Source organism: Mesoplodon mirus (assembly GCF_964341445.2).
Source record: "Mesoplodon mirus genome assembly, chromosome: 11".
NCBI classification, from domain to species: domain Eukaryota; kingdom Metazoa; phylum Chordata; class Mammalia; order Artiodactyla; family Ziphiidae; genus Mesoplodon; species Mesoplodon mirus.
Window position 1 is genome coordinate 26,356,400 of NC_138987.1, and position 14,705 is coordinate 26,371,104.

General features: G+C 35.7%; 1 protein-coding gene across 4 annotated transcripts in view; it reads left to right on the top strand.

The window, feature by feature from the left end:
- The window catches only part of PARPBP (PARP1 binding protein), a 72,355-nt gene that overhangs the window by 36,252 nt on the left and 21,398 nt on the right, over window positions 1-14,705 (top strand). For 3 of the 4 annotated variants that reach the window (XM_082634626.1, XM_082634624.1, XM_082634625.1), the window contains 2 exons: window positions 4,326-4,496; window positions 5,825-5,979. In XM_082634626.1, coding sequence (XP_082490752.1) covers window positions 4,326-4,496; window positions 5,825-5,979 — 326 coding nt within the window. Of the gene's footprint in view, window positions 1-4,325; window positions 4,497-5,824; window positions 5,980-8,826; window positions 8,921-14,705 lie in introns of those variants that run through there. The other variant, XM_082634627.1, reaches the window with a different exon arrangement.

Below are 14,705 nucleotides of genomic sequence, written 5' to 3' on the forward strand. Positions count from 1 at the left end.
AGTGGTTTTCTTTGTGTTTTCCTATTTGAGTAACTTCTTGGATCTATAAATTGATGTTTTCCACCAAATTTGGGATGCTTTTTGCCATAATTTCAGCAAATATTTTTTCTGGTTTTTTCACTCCTTTGCAGGGATTTCAATTACATGTATGTTGGACTTGTTTAAATTGACCTGCAGATTTCTTTGGTTCCTTCTTCTTTTTTTTTTTTCTCTTTTGTTTTTCAGATTTGGTAATTTCTATTGATATATCTATATGTGCACTGATAGTTTCTTTCACTTTCTTCAAGTTGCTGTTGAGCACACCAAGCAAATTTTGTTTCAGTTATTGTACTTTTTATCTCTAGAATTTTCTCTTTAGAGTGTCCACTTTTCAGTTCTCATTCTTCTATTAAGTCACTGATAACATAGTTTCCTTTAATTCATTGAACACATTTTAGTTTAGTTCTTTGACTGTATTTATAGCAGATGCTTTGATGTTCTCTGTCTGATAAATCTAACATGTCGTCCACTTGGTGACATTTTCTATTGACTGCTTTTTATTCTAAGAAGGGGCCACAGTCTTTTTTCTTTGGCTGTCTAGTAATTTTTGGATGAAACCCAGACATTTCAGGTAATATTTTATAGCAACTCCAGTTTTTTCTCATGTTCTTCTGAGGAACATTGGTTTTTATTTCTAGTAGGCAGGTAACTTGCCTAGATTCCAACTTCATAGTTTGTTTCCTTGGTGGTATGCATTGGATATCTGTTCTTATAGTTTCCCTTTGCTGTTTTCTTTAGCTTGGCTTTTGTAAGCCTTCCCTCTGCCTGCCAAATTTGGCAGTCAGCCAAGCATTTGGGGGAGATATGGAGCTTATTTTTGTGGATTCCTTTTTCCTAGGGATTTTCATGAATTTTCCAGTTGTTCTGACAGGTTTTGGCTTTGTATACTTAACATTTCAAGCCTGTTCAGCTTCAGTTTTCTGCCACTTAAACTATACACAGTTGTAGAGTGCACTCAGTTTAGCAAACCTTCAGACGCATAGCTCTGATTCTTTATAGCTCAATCTTTCTAATATATTTCTTTCTGTTTTCTGTCTGTGTTTTTGATAGACCCCCTGGAATCTTCCCCATGCTTGCATAGTTTTGCTGTCAGCTAGGGGTTTTGGCTATTTATGCTCTCAGTTGTTTCCAGGAATTCCTCCTTTAAATTTCTAGCTGTTTTCCCAGCTCTGAATTCTAATCTCTGGCACCTTTAGTCACTTCTATAGTCATGAAACTTGGGCCAGTAAACCACAAACTTAATTCATACCCTTCTTATTGCAGTTCTTTTAAAACTAAATGTTCCTCCAGCCTCTATTTTTTGGACACTTTCCAGTGTCTTTAAACACTATTTAAAATTTTTTATTTAATATTTAATGTTTGTTATTTAAGGGGTTCACATGATAAGTTGCATCTCCCCCATTACTGGAAGTTGTAGGACCTTGAATAACCACAAACTTGCAATTCTTACCCTTCTTGTTGCAGTTCTTCTAACATTAAATTCTCCTCCAGCTTGTGTCTGCTTTTTGGATGCTTTCCAGTGTCTTTACATAGTTATGTTTTAAAATTTTTACCTAATATTTTGTAGTTGTTACCTGTGGGAGTTCACAGTATTACTTTTGTAATACTAGAAGTTGCAAGGCCTTGAAAAGCTATAGTTAGCTAATTTTAAGAAAAAGATCATTGAATACCCTGGTTTATCACTTGACTGTGAAGGACAAGTGCCGTATATATGAAAGAACTGTTGCCCCTATCAAGTTCTCACAAATGTTACTTATCTTGTGTTTGAACAGTCTATAACTCTGTTTTAGGCCAGTTAATGTCAACATCAACTACTTGCTATGATTTGCTAACATTTGGTTGAATCTCTTTATTTTAATACTTAGTTGGTTATTTGGTATTGTGAAAGTCAGTATCTAGTAATTCTTCAGAAATTTAACAATTTAACTTCAGCCCTTATATCTTGCCCTGTAGAGAGACATGGGTATAGGACCAAATAGTGCCAGTTGGCCCGTGCCCTACACTTCAGGGAGCTTCATTGTTGGTGATTATTTAGTGACAAATGTATGTAGGGAACTGAGATCTGGTCTCATCAGAAATGCAGCTGTATCTTTTATATCATTTTCTAAGAGACATTTTCCAACAATTATGATAGTTGTTATTTACTTATAGATTCTCATTGGTGGCAAGTTGGTTTCATGAGCCAGGATATGTTCATTGTTCAACCCAAACTTTTGGTTTATATGGCAATTCTCTTTTCCCAAAGAGCTGAGTGAGATACTGTCATTGAATGATCATAAGTATTTTTACTGTGTATTAAAAAAAGATTCTTGGAATGGGAGAAAATATTTACAAATGATACAACAGGCAAAGGTTTAATCTCCAAAATACATAAACAGCTCATACAACTGACCAACAAAAAAATAAACAACCCAATCGAAAAATGGGCAAAAGAGCTTACTAGACATTTCTCCAAAGAAGATCTACAGATGGCCAGTAGGCCCTTGAAAAGATGCCCAACATCACTAAATTATTAGAGAAACGCAAATCAAAACTACAATGAGGGATCACCTCATACCAGTCAGAATGGCCATCATCAAAAAATCTACAAACAATAAATGCTGGAGAGGGTGTGGAGAAAAGGGAACCCTCTTGCACTGTTGGTGGGAATGTAAATTGATATAGCCACTATGGAGAACAGTATGGAGGTTCCTTAAAAAACTAAAAATAGAACTACCATATGACCCAGCAATCCCACTACTGGGCATATACCCTGAGAAAACCATAATTCCAAAAGAGTCATGTACCACAATGTTCATTGCAGCTCTATTTACAATAGCCAGGACATGGAAGCAACCTAAGTGTCCACTGACAGATGAATGGATAAAGAAGATGTGGCACATATATACAATGGAATATTACTCACCATAAAAAGAAACAAAATTGAGTTATTTGTAGTGTGGTGGATGGACCTAGAGTCTGTCATACAGAGTGAAGTAAGTCAGAAAGAGCAAAACTAATACCGTATGCTAACACATATATATGGAATCTAAAAAAAAAAAAAAAAGGGTTCTGAAGAACCTAGGGGCAGGACAGGAATAAAGACGCAGACCTACTAGAGAATGGACTTGAAGACACGGGGAGGGGGAAGGGTAAGCTGGCATGAAGTGAGAGAGTGGCATGGACTTATATATACTACCAAATGTAAAATCGATAGCTAGTGGGAAGCAGCCGCATAGCACAGGGAGATCAGCTCTGTGCTTTCTGACCACCTAGAGGGGTGGGATAAGGAGGGTGGGAGGGAGGGAGATGCAAGAGGGAAGAGGTATGGGGATATATGTATAGCTGATTCACTTCGTTATAAAGCAGAAACTAACACACCATTGTAAAGCAATTATACTCCAATAAAGATGTTAAAAAAAACCCAACTCCAATGAGGTACCACCTCACACTGGTCAGAATGGGCATCATTTAAAAGTCTACAAATAACAAATGCTGGAGAGGGTGTGGAGAAAAGGGAACCCTACAACACTGTTGGTGGGAATGTAAGTTGGTACAGCCCCTATGGAAAACAGTGTGGAGGCTCCTCAGAAAGCTGAAAATAGAGTTACCATATGATCCAGCAGTCCCACTCCTGGGAATATACCTAGACAAAACTATAGTTCAGAAAGATACATGCACCCCTATATTCATAGCAGCACTGTTCACAATAGCCAGAATATGGAAACAACCTAAATGTCCATCGACAGGTGAATGGATAAAGATGTGGTACATGTATACAATGGAATACTACTCAACCATAAAAAATAATGAAATAATGCCATTTGCAGCAACATGGATGCAACTAGAGATTATCATACTAAGTGAAGTAAGTCAGAAAGAGAAAGACAAATACCATATGATATCACTTATATGTGAAATCTAAAATATGGCACAAATAAGTTTATCTACAAAACAAAAACTGACTCATAGATATAGAGAACAGACTTGTGGTTGCCAAGGGTCGGGGGGGAGGGAGAGGGATGGACTGGGAGTTTGGGGTTGGTAGATGCAAACTATTACATTTAGAATCGATAAACAACAGGTCCTACTGTATAGCATGGGGAACTATATTCAATATCCTCTGATAAACCATAATGGAAAAGAATATGAAAGAATGTCTATGTGTGTATAACTGAGTCACTTTGCTGCACAGCAGAGATTGGCACAGCATTGTAAATCACGTATACTTCAATAAAAAATAAATAAATAAAAAGATTATTTATGAATTTAGAAATCTTCAATAAAGAAAATATTTTATTGTACAGGTACAGTTACTAGCAAAGAAAATTATCTACTCATATTTAAACCTGCTGGTGAATTCAAAGAACGACTTGGCTCTGGCTCATATTCTCAATATTCCTGATAGAGGGCTTGGAAGAGAAGCCTTCACTGATTTGAAACATGCTGCTCGAGAGAAACAGATGTCTATCTTTTTGGTATGGACATGTTACATTTTCAATATTTATTTTAAAGACTCTCTGAACAGTGGATCCATGTACCTTAATATAGAATTCTTGTAACTATGATAGAGCAACTTTTAAATTGTGAATATGTGTTCTATGTCATGTATTTGAAAATCCATGGTAGTTTTGTTTTTTACTATATATTTTACTATATATATAGTTCATAAGGGAGAATTTCTCTAAAGCTGTGTTTCCCTACATGTGTTCTGCGGAGTGCTAGCCCTGTTAGATTCTCCTTGAATAAATTATTTCCAGAGGCAGAAGTTCCTGTTCAATGCTCTTTGAATAAATGTTTCCAAGGGCAAAAAGTTGGAAATCGTGTATACTCTTACTGGATATATGTAACGCATGTATACTTCTTCCAAGAAGTCCTACCATAAAGAAATCTGCTTAAGTTAACCTTGTTATTTAACCTGTCGTTTCCTAAGTTATTTAACTATGGAACTTTCCCCAGATTATTTAAATTTCATATATTTTTCCTTTCTTAGGATATGCTTTGGAAAATACAGCTTTAGAACATTTTGTCTTTGATGGAGATGGCCTAATGTATAGCCATCTTATTATATATGTATTTTTATCATTGTAAAGGCAAGACCTTTTGAGCTACACATGATCAAATGATCCTAAAATGTGAAAGCTAGATGGGGCTTAGTGATTATCTAGTCTAAATCTTTATTTTACAAATAAAGAAGTTAAGGCTTAGAAGAGTTGAATTAATTGTTCAACTTTGAATAAATCAACACAATTGACACAGAAAAATCCCTTTGTTCCATATAACAATTCCAGTAGCCAGTAGTCAGTCTATTTAAGAATATATTTATTTTTTATAGAATACCACTGTCTAATTCTTTATAGACAGTGTTATACTCTTTTTTTTATGGCCATGCTGTGTGGCTTGCGGGATCGTAGTACCTCGACCAGGGATCGAACCGGAGCCCCCTGCAGTGGCAGTGCAGAGTCCTGACCACTGGACCGCCAGGGAATTCCCAACAATGATATACTCTTATGAACATATTCTTACACCCTTAATTTGTCCCTAACTTGGCTCCTCAGTCTTAGTCTCCACCTGTGTTGCCATCACTCTTGCTGGCATGAATTCTACATGACAGTTGTTTCTTTGATTATTTGCTTCTGAATGAAAATGTGGCATGAGTTGTAAAAAGTGCTTCTCTTTGCCTGTGTACCTAGAAATATGTAAATGTGCCTAGCTTCATAAAATAAGGTGTAGTTTTAACTTACTAAAGTTAAACACTTAACTTTAAATCATTAAACATAACCAAATTATTTGTTTTAATTCATAGGTGGCTACATCATTTATTAGAACAATAGAGCTTGGAGGGAAAGGATATGCACCATCACCATCTGATCCTTTAAGGACACATATAAAAGGATTGTCTAATTTTATTAATTTCATTGACAAATTAGATGAAATTCTTGGAGAAATACCAAATCCAAGGTATGACAAACGTGTGTTATTAGTCTGTCTTTAAAACTTCACAGAATCAGAGGTAGATTAAAAATTAAGAGCTATTGAAATGACCAAGCATCAGACTAAACTAGGAAGAAGAAACAAAATATCTAGATGAGGGAGGGATAAATTAGGAGTTTGGGGTTAGCAGATACAAACTACTATATATAAAGTAGGTAAAGAACAATGTCCTACTATATAGCACAGGGAACTATATTCAATATCCTGTGATAAACTATAATGGAAAAGAATCACTTTACTGTACACCAGAAACTAACATGACATTGTTAATCAACTATAATTCAATTAATAAAATACATAGATTAATAAATTATAATCACATGACCTTTCTCCCTAAATTTCTGCTTATCTGTGATTCTAAAATTTTTGCCAAAGACAAATGGCATGTTCAAATTAAATTTGACTAGAGAAGAGGGCTTACCATTCATTTTTTTTCTGGAAGAAATAGATTTTTGAGGATTGGAAATGACTGAATAGATAATTTCTTTAAACTTTTTATTTAGCAGTAAAGGAAAGTCATACCAAGAATGAGTCAGGAAATTGATAAAAATATGATGAATTTTATATTCTGTTTTCTGCTAGGTTTTTTTTTCATTTTCTTATGCATAAATTTTTGATTCATCTGGAATTTGTTTTTAAATGATAGTGGAATTAAGAGGTGTTTTTAATCAGATAGACCCTTATTTATAATATTGGTATAAATTGGTATAAATTTTATGGTGAGTTAATTTTAGATTAATTTGTGGGGGGCAGAAGTGGGTTGTATATGCTAGCAGTCATGGGAGATCATTGTCAGTTTGGTGGGTATGCCATAGCGTAGTACTAATAAAAATAGCTGGTATTTATTGAACACTTACTATGTATCAGACATTATACTGAACTCTTTATGGGGATTATCATTTGATCATTAAAAACACCTTACATTGTAGTTGCTAGATAAATACTCAGTTTAGAGAGGAAGAAACTGAAGCACTGGTGTAACTTACCTTAGTCACATTGTTATTAAGTAGCAGAGTTGGGATCTGAATTCACTTCTGACCCAGGAACCCATTCTCTTAATTGCTTTATCTTATTCTATGAAACGTCTTTCCATTTTAAGATTCCAAGAAGAATTTTTTTCAGGATTTTATTCTGAATTGTTTCCTTCTGTCTTCTTATATGGATATCTATTACAACAAAGTGAATTCGGAAAAGGGTTTGAATATGACTTATAGTCAATATCAGTGACATCTGAATTTCTAAATAATATATTGGCCAGCCATTTCTTCTGAGATAGCATATAATTAATTTTAAAGAATACTATATTTTTGGCAAAGCAAAATAGATATATTTTGTTGAAGTCAAATGGTACTATAGACTTACAGTAATACAATCCTCAGAGGAATTAACTTTTAATATTTTTTTGTGTGTTTATTTCTGTATTTACCTCATTTAAATGAAATTTTTATGCAGCTATTTTAAAAATTTTTATTGAACTATAGTTGATTTATAATATCATGTTAGTTTCAGGTATACAGCATAGTGATTGAGTATTTTTGCAGTTTATATTCCATTATAGGTTATTATAAGATATTGGGTATAATTTCCTGTGCTATACAGTAAATCCTTGTTGCTTATCTATTTTATGCATAGTAGTTTGTATCTATTAATCCTGTACTCCTAATTTATCCCTCCCCCCTCTCCCCTTTGGTAACCATAAACTAGTTTTCTGTGTCTGTGAGTCTGTTTCTGTTTTGTATATATGTTTATTTGTCTTTATTTTTTTAGATTCCGCATATGAGTGATATCATTTAGTATTTGTCTTTCTCCGTCTGACTTACTTCACTAAGCATAATATTCTCTATGTCTACCCACATTGTTGCAAATGGCAATATTTCATTCTTACCTGTTGGATTAAGCACTAGGGTTGCTTCCATGTCTTGGCTATTGTAAATAGTGCTTCTCTGAATATTGGGGTGCATATATCTTTCCGAATTAGTGTTTTCATTTTTGCCAGATATATACCCAGGAGTAGAATTGCCAGATCATATGGTAGTTCTATTTTTAGTTTTTTAAGGAACCTCCATACTGCCTTCCATGGTGGCCGTACCAGTTTACATTCCCAGCAACAGTGTTTGAGATTCCCTTATCTCCACATCCTCTCCAACACTTGTTATTTGTAGACTTTTTGATGATAGCCATTCTGACAGGTGTGCGGTGATACCTTATTGTGGTTTTGATTTGCATTTCTCTAATAATTAGCGATGTTGAGCATCTTTTCATGTGCCTGTTAGCCATCTGTATGTCTTGTTTGGAAAAATGTCTATTCAGGTCTTCTGGCCAATTTTTGATTGGTTGATTTGTTTTTTGATACTGAGTTATATGAGCTGTCTGTATCTTGGATATTAAGCCCTTGTTGGTCTATGCAGCTAATTTTGAGTTTCAATTTTAGGCATTATTTATTAACTTCCTACCATGGAAGATGAGGATTTGCCACCCACTCACCAACCTCCCAATACTCCTCTTTTCCTCTCCCCCTCCTACCACACACACAGACACATACACACACTTCTCTTCTTCTCTCCTTCTAATATAGTTATACAACAGTATCAAGTTAAATCATATTTTAGAGTTTACATTATTATAACTCTGTAATTATTGCCTACAGCTAAGCTATATTATATACTGTTATACTTTCTTTCTTGTATACATTTTTGGTTTTTTCTAGAGTCAATGATTATCTACTTTTTTCTCTTGCTTTGCTTCTTATATATTTATTATCAATTCTTTATCAAGTTTGCCAATGAAAGTATACAGTTTCTTCTTTTTTATTAGGTCATCTATCAGTTCTGATTTGTGCCCTTGAAGACATTCCTTCTGGAGAGTCATCTATCTTCTTCACTCAGTCTGTATACTTTTGCTTGCTAGACCTGTTTCAGAGTGTCAGCCATGAAGCTTCATCACCTTGTGAATTTTCTTTGCCTCTGCCTTATTTTCAGGATTCCATGACTTTATTTTTAATTGGTTAAACCCCTTATTTTGCTCAAGTAGCTTTCTGAGAAAAAGTAAATGGGAGATAAATATCATTATTCTCACATTTGATTGTATGTGATCTTATGCTTCATTTATTTCTCCAAGGTTATTTAATTTATATGATCATTTTTTATCTGCTTCCTGGATAGTCTTTGTTTTATCTAGTTGAATGTTTTTCTTTTTGTTTCTGTTGCCCTCTTTCATATTAAAGGTGTTCCTAAAATGTAGGGTGATTCTGGACTGTTGTTTCATATTTAGGAATGAGACCCTATAAAGCTAATTAGCAGCTCTATACAGTGGACTTCATTATAGCATAGTAGCCACTTGGCTCTTTTATTGGGAATTCTCCAAATGTGAATAATTGCAGGTCTTTTCTTTGGAACTTACCCCCAAATTTCCATAATGGCATCCTTTAGTCTCTTTCTGAAAGCAGTAAGTCTGGCTAGCAATATTCTGGGATTTGAGGGAGGGTAGGTTGATGCTGAGCCTCCCAGTTCAATATGTAGACTTTTGCTCAGTCCCTCTGTTTTCAGTCATTGGTATCTATAGGCCTGGAGCCTCTTTGGCGTAGTTTCTTCAGAGTAATCCTGCTTTCTATGCTGAGGTGACAGAAGTGCGCTAGCCTGATTGCTCAGAATAAGAGAGGAGATTCAGGGGTCTAAGTGTTCCTCACATAGACTGTCAACCAGCTTTCTTATTTGCAATGACACCTTCACCATAGCCTTCAGTATTGCCTTCAGTTTCTGAGATTACTTCTTATTGGTGTATCTTTTAGCAGTTAACTTATGTTGTAGCTTTCTGTGTTCTGGGTAGTCAGTTATCACCTTTCCATCTGCTCTTTGTCTTTCTGTACTTTCATGATAAGTCTCTGCTCTCGACTCTTGTCTCCTCTCCCATTCTGTTTTTCTTTATGGATTTAAAACATTTTCCTTTTTGTCACTTTAGTGGCACTTTAGGAGGGAGCAGATATAAGTGCACATATTCAATCCAATGTAATTTGTTATAATTACATTCCTTTTTGGAGGAATTTCTAGTTGAGGTAAGTTAACAGAGTAAAAGTACATCCATACATACACTTTTGTACAAAAGGGTAGAAGTACGTTTTAGAGGCACCTAGGGTACACTTCAGTTCTTCAATTTAGCAGCCATCTATTTTGAATATCCTGTTTGGTCATAATGAGCAATTACTCTGTGTTCTAGAGACTATACTGAAGAAGTGGGTGTTTAAATAGTCCATCTGAGCAATCTCTATTTTCTTCTGTAAGGTGATTTTTGCATATGTTAAGTATATATGCATTTCATGATTATAAATAGTAAAGTTATCAAAAACTTACAACATGTATTCTATTTATGTAATAATGGAAAGATGTACAGAGGAAGGGACAATTGACCTAGTTTGTGGGAGCCGGGGATAAGAGTGTCAGGAGTGTTTACCTGGATGTTTGTTAACAGTTGAGCTTAAGGATGAACTTGAAGGAGTTAACCAGACATGGAGAATGGTGGTGAAATGAAGTCCAGATGGGGAGAAGGGAGGATATTTCCTATAGTATGGGTAACCTATTAGGACAATGTTTCATTGGTTATTCATTTTGTCTCATAATTTCAACTTCTACTAGTCCTTTAGCCACAGTCTATAAAGATTATAAGAAAAAACAAATCATCTTCTGTTTTTGTCAGTTCCTTCCTTTTATAGCTCAAATTCTTGAAAAAATACTTTTATTCCACTTACCAATTTCTAATGATTTAAAATATCTTGAGGGCTTCCCTGGTGGCGCAGTGGTTGAGAGTCCGCCTGCCGATGCAGGGGACACGGGTTCGTGCCCCGGTCCGGGAAGATCCCACATGCCGTGGAGCGGCTAGGCTTGTGAGCCATGGCCGCTGAGCCTGCGCGTCCGGAGCCTGTGCTCCGCAACAGGAGAGGCCACAGCAGTGAGAGGCCCGCGTACCGCAAAAAAAAAAAAAAAAAATCTTGAATATGTCTCATGAGGCTGTAAACTCTATGAGGGCTTTATTGATTTTCTTCACTAATATTCCCTAGCCCAGCACAGTTTCTGGCACAGAGTAGGCACTCAATACTAATTTACTTGTCTGTGTTCAACTGACTCACACTTATTCACTTTTCCACTCTACTGAAGCTGTTCTGCGAAAGATCATTTATGATATTCTAGTTGGCGTAGCCTCTGGTCTCTTTTGAGTCCTGAAGTTTGATCATTTTCTCTTTTAGAGCTCTTTTCCCCATAACTTCTGAGATTTTGTTTTCTTATTTTCTACTTACCTCTCTGACTGCATATATGCAAATTCTAAATCCATATTTCAGTGAAATCCAAACTCTTGCCTGAGTTTCCAAAATATATCTTTATGTACCTAAGGTTGTTACATCAAATGAAACTCAAAACTTAACATCTCCTAAACTAAATCTTCATCTTTCCCTGCGTACCTGCTTGATGGGTACCTCCTCCCAAAGTACCCAGCTTGATGAAGCCTTTCTGCCTCCAGCTGCCCAAGCAGAAATTTGGAACGTATCTTTTTATTATTATTATTATTTTAGTACATCTTTATTGGAGTATAATTGCTTCATGGTGCTGTGTTAGTTTCTGTTGTACAACAAAATGAATCAGCCATATGCATACCTATGTCCCCATATCCCCTCCCTCTTGAACCTCCCTCCCATCCTCCGTATCCCACCTCTCTAGGTTGTCGCAAAGCACTGAACTGATCTCCCTGTGCTATGCAGCTGCTTCCCACTAGCTATCTGTTTTACATTTGGTAGTGTATATATGTCCATGCCACTCTCTCACTTTGTCCCAGCTTACCCTTCCCCCTCCCCATGTCCTCAAGTCCATTCTCCCTTTCTCTGTCCCTTCATTCACTAAGATCCATCAATTCTTCTTACTTAACATTTTTGATATTCTTTATCTGTATTCCTATAGCTACTATCTTATTTCCATTTTTTTATGGAAAGTCTGTTTTCAGACTTTCATCCTTTCTTGCCTGGACTTTTTTTACTTATCTCCAAGTTGTTCATTCTGCCTCCAGTCTTGAGTTGCCCCATCCTGTTGTCCTCACTGCTGCCAGTGGTCTTTTCAAAACAGCAGATGTTACCGCCATAATTAAAACCCTTCAATAATTCCATATTAGGTACAGGATAAAAATCCAGAAACCTCAGTATGGTGTACAAATTCTATACTCTCTACCTCCTGATTGTATCTCACCCTGGCCTCTGTCCCTCAACCTTAAAACTCAGAGATAAAAATGTATTTAACCCTTGTAGCTGAGTGTAAGTTTGTACTAATTGTCTTATAATAGGGTGGTGGTGGTGGTAGGGAATCACAATAATCTTTGAGTCCAAGGAATGGTGGGGAATAGAGAGACAGGGGAGGAATCCAAATCACACTTACCTCTCTGCTGCCAGCTTTTCATCAGACCATCTTAGCTATAGTATGGCTGCATTTCTACACTTTGCCAGTAGGTGCCACCATAAAATACCTACTGTACTTTCACCTGAAAAACATCTTAAATTAGGAGTTTCAGGTTACATAAATTAGTTAGTACCCTGTTGTTCAAATGTTTAAAATTCTGTATTTCAGTTTTATTACATAACAACTTTTTAGTACACACCTGCATTATATTTATTGGACTAAATACTATGCATTTATAGAATGTTAAGTCTAGCTGAAATTATCCAGTCCAGAATCCTAGTGTTACATTTCTCATTTTAAAATATATCAGAATCATTTTTGATACATTTCATGTAGTACCTTTAATCACATTTAATTTTTAAAGATATAATTTATTTAGCAAATAATTATCAAATTCTTAAAGATGGTAGGGAAAAGACAAGTCATTCTATATAGTAAAGATAGTCAATAATTCATTAAAATATTACCCATTATTTGTATTATTGCTTATTGTTCTCTTTCAGTCACTGTGTTTTGATTCAGTCATGGGGATTTAATTGTGTTTTTCCTCACTAGCTTCATTTTCCTCTTTCTGCCCCAGAGCTTTAATGTGATGCATTTAGCAGTCAGGAACTTCAGTTAACCTCTTTCGCACCTAAATTCTTCTATTAATGTTTATCCAGAGTAGTCATATCTTCTGGGATGCTTTCCTGAAGACCTTCTTCTCTTACCTCCCCACTTAAATCCCCTCTATACCTTTGGTATCTCATTGTATCAACTGATCAATCGTGACCTCTTAAAAAGAAATCTTTTATTCATTTTGTATCCCCAGTGCCTATGACAAATGTCCTGGCATCATTTGGGTTAAAAGTTCAGGAGTTTCTAGGCTCTAGAGGCAAGAATTTGAATTATGTTATGTTGGTGAGCAGATATTTGAAGAGCTAATGTTGGCTCTTGTAGTGAACGTATAGTAATAGACTAGTCAAAGCACTGGTGTTTGCGGTATTTTGCTAAGGGTCAAAATGCTGAGCTTGGCAAGCAACTGAAATACAAATCTTATGCATTTTTCCTAAATACAGTTCATTCAGGGGATTATATCATCTTTAAAATTTAGAATATTTGTTATTGTAGAAGGAATGGGAAAAGAGGGCAAAGGTGACTTTTACCTTTAATAGTACTAAAAGCTTTTTTTTTCTTTTTTGTTCTTATAACTCATACTGTGACACTCTTTCATATTTGATTATCCTTCTGAATCTTTTCCAAAACTCTTCCATTAGAGATTACTTCCCAGAAAAAGCACATAGTGTTAACTGTGTTTTCATTTTGGCTACATTTCATCCAATTATTTTCTGTGTTTTTAATTGAAAATTAAGAAAAAGCCAGTTGGAAAAGTGTGCCTGTTTACATAAAATAATTCTTAAGAGTCCATTCAGACTTCTGATTACAGATGTATAGCAGGCTAGGTCCCCTGATTGACCCTTCCATTGACAATAATTAATACTGCTGGACAACATATTTATAAAGTACTTAAATGCATTGATGAGTAGGTGAATGTAATGAAAATAGGCCAAAAACTGGGGGAAGGAAGAAAGCCAGAGAGGGAAGTCAAGAAGGGAAGCTAGCTTTTATTTTGAAAGAACTTGCTGAATTTGATGATCTGGAGGGTCTGTTCTTATAGTCACTAAAGTCTGAGGGAGCAGAGGACAAAGCCCAGGGACTGCCCAAGGTGAGGTGACTGTTGGGACATACCCAACCTGTAGGGCTACTACCCTTTCAGCATAAAATGAACTAAGAATGAAGTTCTAAAACATAAAGCCTGGCAATAAGGCAGTGAGGATGAGAACTATTCATAATTTCCTTTATGCTACTATAAAAGCCACAGAGAGGTTAAATAGCATATTCAAGGTAGAAAGTGAGGGAGTTGTGATGTGTGCTTAGGTTGTCTGACTCCATAGCCAGACCACACCACCCTCTCATTAGACACTGTGCAGCCTTTCCAGGGATACCTCTAGGGATGGAGATCTCTTAACTTCAAAAAAGAGCCCTCTTTTATTGTTGGACACCTTTAATGTCTTCCTTGTAATGGACCAAAATCCTTCCTCCTTCTCACATTGGTTTTAGGTCAGCCTTCTAGAGCAGGAACTGCAACCCAAATTCATTGAGTTCAGGCTCAGTATAAAGAAACAGTTGATTTCATGTTTTCAAAATTACTTGTCTGTTGGCCATAATTGGTCCAGTCTCTGGTTTCCTTTAGATTAGTATTAACTAGTTTAATTTCCTCTT